This window comes from Vombatus ursinus, unplaced genomic scaffold, assembly GCF_900497805.2.
Source record: "Vombatus ursinus unplaced genomic scaffold, bare-nosed wombat genome assembly UNPS02014775.1, whole genome shotgun sequence".
Lineage (NCBI taxonomy): Eukaryota > Metazoa > Chordata > Mammalia > Diprotodontia > Vombatidae > Vombatus > Vombatus ursinus.
Genome location: NW_020954553.1, coordinates 7,220,879 through 7,231,654, shown reverse-complemented (window position 1 = coordinate 7,231,654; position 10,776 = coordinate 7,220,879). Strand labels below are relative to the sequence as shown.

The 10,776-nt window shown below is 46.3% G+C and overlaps 1 protein-coding gene across 3 annotated transcripts in view; it reads left to right on the top strand.

The window, feature by feature from the left end:
• Positions 1–1,836: 1,836 nt before the first annotated feature.
• AZIN2 (antizyme inhibitor 2) overlaps positions 1,837–10,776 on the top strand; it is a 34,546-nt gene continuing 25,606 nt past the window's right edge. Inside the window, exons 1-4 of one of the 3 annotated variants that reach the window (XM_027864359.1) lie at positions 1,837–2,535; positions 3,196–3,312; positions 3,779–3,938; positions 5,041–5,214. In XM_027864359.1, coding sequence (XP_027720160.1) covers positions 3,843–3,938; positions 5,041–5,214 — 270 coding nt within the window. In that variant the 5' untranslated portion in view covers positions 1,837–2,535; positions 3,196–3,312; positions 3,779–3,842. Of the gene's footprint in view, positions 2,536–2,811; positions 2,890–3,195; positions 3,313–3,778; positions 3,939–5,040; positions 5,215–10,776 lie in introns of those variants that run through there. The other 2 variants (XM_027864357.1, XM_027864360.1) reach the window with 2 other exon arrangements.

The following is a 10,776-nucleotide window of genomic DNA, read 5'->3' as shown; positions in this document are numbered from 1 at the left end:
AGTAGTCATAAGGAAAAAGCTTTCTTTATTCCATTGGAGGAGGGAAACTAGACACATGTGCTGGGGCCTCCTCTGATACTGAGTTGACCCTATTTAGTGTGGGCAAATCTCAATACATGAACTAGTGGCGATGAAGTGAACTGTGCCTCTGACAATAAAAGGTAACAGCAACAATGAATCGAGTTTGATTCATAGCAGGGCTTCATGACTGGAACATGGTTTCTGCAGGTACTTATCTGAGCTCAGGGACCACCTGGTGCTGGTATGAAACAATTCTGGGACTTTGTTATGGCTGAGTTCATTCAAGTGCAAAGGAATTTTGTTATTCCATGTTCAGGGTATAGCCTGCTTTCTGTGCCTTAGCTCTGGAAAACAGGGTGTCTTGTAAAAGTAAAAAGAGAGGGTGGTCTTGGCATGAGGATCCTGACAGAGCCGATCATTTGCCAGATCTTATTCCTAACTCTGCAACTACTCTCCTACACATCTCTTCCTCTCCATTCATATAGCCACTACCATAATTCAGGCCCTCAGTATCCCTTACCTGGCATTCTATCTGACCTCCTTGTCCTATGCCTCTGCACTTCAATCCATCCTCTATACTACTGACAAAGTGATTTTCCTAAAGTGAAGGTCTGATCATATCACTCCCTACTTAAAACCTTCAAGGGCTCTTTGTTGCCTCTCGGATCAAATATTTGACTATTAAAGCTCTTTAGAACCTGTCCCTTTCCTACCTTTCCAGTCTTCTTACGCTTTACCACCCTCCTGGCACCTTGCATTTCTTTCATACTGGCCTCCTTGGTAATTCCATCCATCTAGTGTGCCATTTTCCTTCTCTGGGCTTTGCATTCACTGTCCATCGTTTCTGGAATTCACTCCCTCCCCACCTCTGCCTTTTGGAATCCCTGGTTTTCTTCAAGATTGTACAAACACCACCTTCTGTAGGAAGTTTCCCTCCAAAGCCGCTAGTGGCCTCTCTCCCTCCCCAAACTGCCTTGTATGTATTTTGTGTATATTTTTATATTCCTATTCTCTCTCTCCCTCATTAGAATATAAGCTCCTTGAAGGCAGGGGCTACTTCACTCTTAGATTTGTAGCCCCATTATTTAGTATATTTCCCAGCATGTAGTTTTGTGTTGATAATGAAAGAGGAATCCCCCTGGAGGTTGAATGCAGTGCTATTGGCTTGGAGGAGATGAAATTCATGAGAAATTCCAGGCTGAAAATGACCTTATTGGTCATCAAATCCAACTCCCTTATTTTTTATAGATGAGAAAATTGAGGTCCAGAGAGGTTGGGCATCTTGCCCAGTACCACACAAGGAGTAAGTGGCAGAGGCAGAATTCAAACCCAGCATTCTTTCCACTGTACCATCAATTTCTGGGAAGCTGATGTGTATCATCAAAGTACAGGGCTCAGGGTTGAATCCTTTACCGTCTCCTCTCCCACAAAGGGGCAGTGCTCTCTCTTTACCCAACTCTGTGCTGGCCACTGGGATTACAAAGAAATCTATATATTTATGTTTTGTGCCTGAATCTGTGATACAGTGAGAAGAGCACCGACTTTGGAGTCAGAGAATGTGGGCTCACATCCTTCATCTGTCACTCACCACCTCTGTGACCTTGGCCAAGTCACTATCCCTCTCTAGGCCTCAGTTTCCTCATACGTAAAGTGAGGGGCTTGGACTAGATGCCTTTTAACATCTCTTCCAGCCCATACTCTAGGATCCTATGGATCTCTAGGCACCATCTCTGCCTCAAAGGGCTTACACACTCCTGCCAAGATTCCTGAAGAATCTTGGATCTAGAAAGGAAGACCCCCAAGTCCAACCCTTGGTTCTTTTACGGAAAGAGGAGGAAGGGAAGTGCCCAGAGTCAGTGCTGGGGCTGGCAGAAGGCCTGGAAAGAGCACGGGAAGCATGAGCCTCAGGTCTTGTGCCTAAATGACAAGAGCCAAGGGGGCTATGAAGACCTGGGCCTTAGGGCTGCAAGAGATTCAAAAGCTCATCATCTAGCATGAATATTGGAAACATGAATAGATCTGTGAACCTGGATTTTAATTCTGGTTCTGCTGTTTACTGGTTGACCTTGGGAAAGTCACTTGTCTTTTGGACCTCAGGTTCCTCAAGTATAAAATAAATGGTTGAAGTATGATTATGGACCCCTCCCAACTAGGAAATGCTAGGATTCCTATCTAACCTCTTCCTTTGATAAGATACAGTATCTCAAAGAGAGAGAGAGATCTCTCTTGCCGGGATGAGTGGGAAAAGAGGAAGTGGTTTGGATCCCAGCCCTGAAGGGATAGATGAACCACCCGGATTTGGAATTTAGAATTGGAAGGGGATGACCTGTTTTGCTGGGAGGCCTTCCTCCTGCCACATCACCTTCAGTCAGGATGTCGGAGTCATTTCTTCCTGAGATTTGGCTCTGCGAGGCAACTACCTGCCTTTGTAACCAGACTGCTCTGTGGGATGCGTAGCACTGTGGGATCCGTAGCGCTGTGGGACCCGTGGATGTGAACTGGGCAGTGTGGAGGGTGAGGTCTAGGAGACAGGGGCGTTGATAGGGGACGATGCTGAGGTGGGTGTCGCGGCCCAGGGTGCGGCCGGGGACGAATGCTTTGTGTCGGAATCGACCAATGGGCTGGCGATGCCCGGTTGCCAGGGCTACCGGAGAGTCAGAGGAGGCGGGGCGAGGGGGGTCGTGGGGGTGTGGGGGTATATAAGGGGAGAAGCTGGAGGGAGGTGGGGTGTGGAATCAGTCTCTGCTGCGGGCGGGCGGGGCGCAGGCCGCAGGGCCGGGCCGGAGCCGCGGGGGGAGCGGACGCGCCGGTATCCGATTCACTCGCTGGGGAGACCTATGGGCAGAAGCCGTGTAAATGCGTTTTAAGGTGAGTTGAAGGGAGGAGGGAGGGGGTGTTCCCGAAAAGGTGAGGAATAGAACGAGCCGTCCCCCTTCGCCTTCCTCTATGCCAGATTTTCCTCTCTTCCCTCCAATCTTGGACAAGTCCCTTACACTCTTTGGGGCCTCGGTTTTTGCCATCTGTAAAATGGGGGAAGTTTGGTCTAGACTGTCACTAATTCCTTTTCTGCTGTAGACCCTTCCCCCTCCTTCTTCCCTCTTCCCTTCACCCTCTTCTGATTAGATGCCCCCTTCCTTTCTTCTCTCCCTCCCTCCTCCCTTTCTTGGGAAGCAGGGGCCTCAGCTCCCCAGCAGCAGCTACTCCTCGGGGTGTTGCACAAGTTCTGAGCTCACCTGCGAGCCCCCCTAGCATCGCACCCGGCTCTGCCCCCCCCAAGGAGGACGGGGCTCGGTAAGTGGGGGGGCCCTTGCCTAGGGGAGGAGGGGAGGAAGGGAGGGTTGCAGCCTGATGACCTACCTGGAAGGGATGAGCCAGACAGTGGGTGTCTTGGAACCTGAGGCCCAGAGAGAAAGAAGGCAGTGTGGGCAGAATGGTAACTAGAGTTCAGGTCACCTGATCTTCTTAATCCCATGTGGGTATTTTTCTGCAACTCATCATCCCTCCTGTACTAACAATATCCGGCACTCCTAGATCAGGGGCCCTGAGGATTTCCCGCTGAAATCCCAGGCCTTTTCCCAGAGACTCGACTTGCCTGCAAGGCAAGGCTTATTCCTACTCTCCCCCAGTCCATCCTGTGCTGATGTGTTCAGGGAACAGGCTGGGGCATAGGGATGCTGCTAGGTGCCCTGGAGGAGCTTACTGCTCCTGGGCCTCCTTGTGGAGCCTTCTTTTCCTGTTTTTCTTTCCAACCTGGCAGTGTGTTGCATACTTTCTACGGCTTTGGGAGCCAGTCCACCTAGCATTCCCTGTGGCTCCCAAGCATGGCTGGCTACTTGAGTGAATCAGACTTTGTGATGGTGGAGGAGGGCTTCACCACTAGAGACCTGCTGGAGGAGCTGACCTTGGGGGGCTCACAGGTAAGGAAAAGAGAAGAATGGGAATAATTGGATGCCCTGCAGGGAGAGGAAGATCCAGAGACTAGATAGGAGGGTCGGTTTGGAGTATGGTGCATTAAGCCCTGGATTTGGAGTCACTTGGGACATAAGTTATCATCACAGCTCTTCCATTCCTGCCTGGATGTCCTTGGGCAAGTCACTAAATCAATCTTAACTTTCCTTATTGATAAAATAAGGGAAGGGGTCAGACTAAACCTCTGAGGCACCTTCTAGCTCTAAATTCATTATAATATCTTGTGATCCTATGTATGGGCAGCTAGGTGGTACAGTGGATAGAGTGCTGGGCCTGGAGTCGGGAAGACTCATGTTACTGAGTTCAAATCTGGCCTCAGACACTGTGATCCTGAGTAAATCACTTAATCCTGTTTGCCTTAGTTTCCTCATCTGTAAAATGAGCTGGAGAAGGAACTGGCAAACCACTCCAGTGTCTTTGCCAAGAAAACCTCAAATGGGGTCTGGGAGAGTCAGACACTAATGAAATGACAAAAAAAAAAAATCCAGCAGCAACAAAACGTAAATCCCTCTCAGGACGTATATAGGCAGAAGATAAATAAGCTGGAGTGGAAGGCAGCAAAAGATCCAGGCTGATGGGCTCTGGAGTTGGAAACGATCTTTAGAGACCTCTAAAACAAATGCATAAAGGCTATTTGCAGGAATGTGAAGGAGAGACCTCCTGTCAGTTACTGGTGATGCTGGACAACTAACTCCGTTTCTCTGGGGTTTCACTTTCTTCACCTGCCAAATAAAGGGGATCAGACTTGATAATCTCTAAAGTTTCCTTCCATCTCTAAATCCCATGCTCTTAAGAAGACCATTCTTCTCATTTTTAGGTGGAGGAAATGAGCCCCAGGGATTGACATGCTCAAGTATTCTAGCCTCGAACAACTGTTAGCCCAGAAAATTCTTGGGGAATAATTAAAATAGATGACCTGGGACCTAGCAGTGATTGCCTTTCCTGCTGGGGCGATGAGATGTTTGGAAATTTCCTGTTTGGATGGGGGAAGGGCAGGGACCCCAGGGCCTCCAAGGCCTCCCTGCTGGTTCACTCCTCCTCTCTGTGTAGGATGGAGGGGCCTCCTTCTTTGTGGCCGACCTGGGAGATGTGGTGAAGAAGCACCTTCGTTTTCTGAAGAACCTGCCCCGGGTCAGACCCTTCTATGTCGTCAAGTGCAACAGCAGCCCTGGGGTGCTGAGGGCCCTGGCAGAGCTGGGGCTGGGGTTCAGTTGCGCTAATAAGGTAATGAGACACCCTCCGCTTCCCTTCTCTAACCTACTTCGGGAGTCCTGTTTCATTTAAAGAACTTGGTGCATACATTGTCAGAGCTGAGAGGTTGAACCTTGGAACATAGGCTATGAAGCTGGAAGAGGCAGGGTGAGGAACCTTGGGGTGAGGAACCCTGGGGTGAGGCACCTTGGGGTGAGGAACCCTGGGGTGAGGAACCTTAGCATTGGGTGGTCACCCCTGTTGTTGTTGAGTCATTTCAGCCACGTCCAAGCCTTTGTGACTTGGCGTTTTCTTGGCAAGATACTGGAGCGGCTTTTGCTGTTTCCTTCTCTAGCTCATTTTCCAGATGAGGAAACTGGGGCAGACGGGGTTAAGTGACTTGCCTGGAGTCCACATAGCTAGGAAGTACCTAAGGCCAGATCTGAACTCAAGTCTTCCTGACTCTGGGTCTTGGTGTTCCGTCCGCTGCACCACTTAGCTCCTGACCTTACAGGATGTTAGCTCTTCGAAGGAAGCTTAAAATCATTCAGTCAGTAAGAATTTAAAGCATCTACTATGTGCCAGGCACTGTGCTAAGTGCTGGGGATACAAAGAAAGGTAAAAGATAGTCAAGAAGGGGCAGCTAGGCAGTGAGGTGAATAGAGTCCTGGGTCTGGAGTCCCGGAGACTCATCTTCCCAAGTTCGAATCCAGCCTTAGACATTTACTATCTGTGTGACCCTGGGTAAGTCACTTAAGCCTTTTTGCCTCAGTTTCCTCATCTGGAAAATGAGCTGAAGAAGGAAAAAGCAAACTATTCCACTCACAAAGAGTTGGGCATAACTGAAACGACTGAATAACACCAACGAAAACCCTGAAGGAGCTCACAATCTAATGGGAGACACAACAAAGAAACACAGAAGGTCCCTGCCCTCAGGGAGCTCATAATCTAATGGAGGAGACAACATGCAAACAATTATGTATAAAAATATACAGGATAAATAAGAAATAATCAACAGAGGGAGGTATTGGAATTAAGAATGGCTTCCTGTAGATGGTGGGATTTTAGCCGGGACTTAAAGGAAGCCAGGGAAGCCAGGAAAAACAAACAAACAAACAAACAAACAAACAAAAAAAACAAACAAACAAACAAAAAAACAAAGAAGTATTCTTGGCATGAGATACAGCCAGTGAAAATGCATGCAGTCTGGGAAGTGGAGCATCCTGTCCTAGGAACAGCAAGGACTGGATTGAAGAGCACATTGGTGGGAGGGGGTCATACTGGAAAGGCAAGCGGAGGCTAGGTTATATGAATGCCAAAGAGAGGATTTTGTAATTTGATCTTGGAGGCAATGGGGAGCCACTGGAGTTTATTTTGAGTAGGGGAATGACATGGTCAGACCTGGGCTTTAGGAAAACCGCTTTGATGATTGAGTGAGGGTATTAGAGTAGGGAGAGACCTGAGACAGGCAGACCCACCAGCAGCTATTGCAATAGTCCAGGCGTGGGGTGATGAGGACCTGAAGTAGATTTTATGTCTTGGCAGTAGCAGAGGAGGGGGGAGGTGTATTCAAGAGAAGTTGCAAAGGTGAAATTGACAGGCCTTGGCAATAGATAATATATTGGAGGGAGGGGGATGAGAGATAACAATGTAGTCCATCTTCCTCCTCCTGCTACATGCAGTTGGAGGAGGCTGAGATCCAGGGAGGAGCAAGTTAGTGATGCCCAAAGTTATCTACAGTGTCAATAGTGACATATGGGACTTGCCCATGTCCAGGCTTTCTACCATCACTCAAATATGTCTTCCAATTATTCAGTCATTTTATTGAGTGTCTGTTGTTGTTCGCTAAGCATTCTGGGCTAAAGGTGCAGTAAGAGAAATCAAGAGGTCTAAGACTGAGTTGAAGTGCTTTTGCTGTTCAGTCATTTCAGTTGTGTCTGACTCTTCGTGACTCCATTTAGGGTTTTCTTGGAAGAGATACTGGAGTGGCTTTTGCTATTTCCCTCTCCAGCTCATTTTACAGATGAGGCAAAAAGAGGTTAAGTGACTTGCCTAGGGTCACATAGCTACTAAGTGTCTGACGCCAGGTTTGAACTCAGGAAGATGAGTCTTTCTGACTCCAGGCCAGGTGCTCTATGTACTATGAAGCCCCCCTGGCTGCCCTTAAATGATATGAAGTGGAAGAAGTAACCCCCCCCAAAAAAAACCCTCAAAAAAACAACAAAAAAGGAAAATCACAGTGCTCAAGTTTTAAAGTTCTGTCATTTCCTAGCTATGATTACCGTTACCTGTTAGATGGGTATTAATATTCTAAATATTAACTTCACAGGACTATTATAAAAAAAGTGCTTGCAAACTTTAAAAAGTAAAATGGGAACTAAAATGTGAAAAAATGTCTGTGTGTGAAACAACCATCATTATAAGAATAAATATTTGGAGAGCCTGGCTGTAAGATTTTAGAGAAGACAGCAGGAGTATAGTGGAGAGACATTTGGAGCCAGGAAAACTATAATGGAGCGCAGTCTATTGCTCACTAGCTGTGTCATAGGGTAAGGTTTCTTCACCTCTTTAGGTCTCAGTCTCCTCATCTGTAAAATAAGGGGGTTGGATTAGATGGCTCCTTAAGGTTCCTTACTGCATTTTGCAAGCTGCAAAGGACTTATAATAATATTTTTATTTTACATTTTATTATATATTATATTTATATAATATACATTTTATTTATAACAGTCATTTTGGGAAATTTCCAGATTGTAATAGACCTCTTTGTACAACATTTTGTTGTTGTTGCTTAATTCTCGCTTGTTTATTTCCTCCTCCCTCTCCTGAGACTGATGGAGGAAAACCCTCCTGGAGATTTTAGGTCCTTGGACTGCCTCAGGGCCCATTTCCTGGGTGGGGTGGTGGTAGAAGGAGAACTGCAGGGCGCTGGCCTTGACCCACTTTGTCTTTGGGTCATGGCTTTATCTTCTTGGGGTTTGGGGAAGGGTGGGGGAAAATGAGGGCTAGGGCAGGAAGTTCCATGCTAATAGGTAGATTGACCTTTTTTTCTACTCTCTTTACAGAAATGTCCCCATCTAATAAGCCTCCACTTTCTAGTCACTTCTAGGTAGAAGTGATGCTATGAGCTCAATTACAGGAAATTCTGTGACATCACCCAGTTTAGAAGCTCATTCTCGGGGACTCCTGGTCTAGATAGCAGAGGATGCCCCCTTGTGGCTATTCCAGGTGAAACATCGGTGCTCTTTAAAGAGAACTGATAGGATTGCCTTACTAGTCAGTCAGTCAGTTAAGCACTTACTAAGCTTCTACTCTGTGCTCTGGGGATACAAAGAAAGGCAAAAGACAGTCCCTGCCTTAAGTACAATTGAAGGGGGGCAAAAGCATACAAATAACTGTACAAACAAGAGATATAATGGGTAAAATGGAGTTAATTGATAGAGGGAAGGCACCAGAGAGGGATCAGGAAAGATTTCTTGTAGAAGGCAGGATTTTAAGTGGAACTTGAAGGAAGCCAGGAGATGGAGGTGAGGAGGGAGAGCATTCTAGGCATAGTAGACAGCCAGTGAAAATGCCCAGAGTTTGGAGATAGAGTGTGTCTTGTTTACTTAAGGAACAGAAAGGATGACAGTCACTGGGTAATAAGAAGACATGGGGGGTGGGGTGGGGGTAGTAATGTGTAATAAGGTTGAAGAGGTGAGAGAGGCAGGTATGGAGGGGCTTTGAATGACAACAGAGGATTATATATTTGATCTTGGAGGTGATGAGGAACCACTAGAGTTGTTTGAATGGTGGTCATGGTGTATTTATGTGTATGTATGACAGTCAGATCTGCACATTAGAAAGATTAGGTGGACAGCTGAGTAGAGGGGACTGGAGTGGGGAGAGACTTGAGGCAGGGAGACAAACCAGCAGGCTGTTGGCAATTATTCAGGTAGGAGATGATAAGGGTTTCCACTAGGATGGTGGTCGTGTCAGAGGGGAAAAGGAGTGTATAAGAGACATATTATAAAGGTAAAATCAATAAGACTTAACACACTGGATGGGGGCGCTGAGAGAGAGTGGGGAGTTGAGAATGATGCACCTAGTTTTGAGCCTTGGTGACTGGGAGGATGGTGGTGTTCTTGTCCATGATAGGGAAATTTGGAAGGCTTTGTGGGGACAGAGAATGGGTTCAGCTTTGGACATGTTGAGTTTAAGATGTATCTTATAGAACATTTAGTTTGAGATATCTAATAGATGAAAATGGAGATTAAGAGAGATCTAGAGATTAGGAGGGCTGGATAAATTATGTCTGAGAATCACCAGCATAAAGATGATAATTGAAATGTTTCATGGGAACTGATAAGAGATCACCAAGTGAAATAGTATAGAGGGGAGAAGAGAAGAGGTCCCAGGATAGACTCTTAGGTGGGCACCCACCTTCAGTGGGGAGTGGGTGAGAACCTAGACACAAGATCCAGCAAAGGAGACTTAAAGGGAGTAGTCAGACAGTCAGGAGGAGACCCATGTGCTTCATTGTCTTTCTTTTTACCCATCATGTTCATGACTCATCATGCCCGTGACTCAAGTGTCATGGAAACCTAGAGAGAAGAGGGTATCAAGGAGAAGATAGATGATCAACAGTGTCAAAGGATGCAGAGAAGTTAAGAGGGATAAGGTTTGAAAAAAAGACCATTAGATTTGGCGATTAAGAGATCATTGATAACTTTGGAGAGGGCAATTTTGGTTGAATGATGAGACTGTAGAGACCTAAAAAGAGAATGAGAAGAAAGTAAATTAAGGCATTGATTATAAATGGCCTTCTCAAGGAATTCAGTCATGAAAGGGAGAAAAGATATTGAATGATAACTGGTGGGTATCTAAAATATGACTCCTATTAACCTCATTATCCAACTGCTTTTAAATGGATCATAGATAGATACTATTAGAGCTGGAAGGGGATTTCTGAGGTCTTAAGAACCCTTAGAAAGTACCTAGTCCCATTCCATCTCCTTGTACCACAAGCTTTCCCCCTGCCTCCTACTCTGAGGTTCTGAACCAAAGGTAGGTGACCTTGTCTCTACAAGTATAGAGTGTAGAGAAAGGAAGTGATGTGAGAGATGAGGCAGAGGCATAATTGATGAGACTTGGCAACTGATTGGCCCTAGGAGGTGAGGGAGAAGTAAGAGCTGAGGTTATGAACAGCTGAAGAGGGCTATGAGGTTCTGAGCCTAGGCTATTGGAAGATTAGGGAGCACTGCCTTCAACAACATTGACGACTGTTTGACATGAGCTCCTAGATCACCGAAGTAGTTCATGCGCAATGCGAGGGACCATTTGTCAGAGTTGTCTTAGTAAGGATTCAGATACTGATAAGTTGTCCCCTACCCTCCTTAAAGCCTTGGAGTTTCTAGGATTCTGTGACCTTTTGTAATCCCAACTGCTGTTCCAGGTCAAGGCATTGCATGGACTTCTATCTTTTGCCATGTCAAGTAGGGACTGAATGAATGTCAACTATTAATGTTTAAACCACGACTTAAGTGCACCAGGGAACAGAGAATTATTACAGATTGTTGCCTAAGTTGTCCATATTTCTCTTCTGCTCAAACTCAT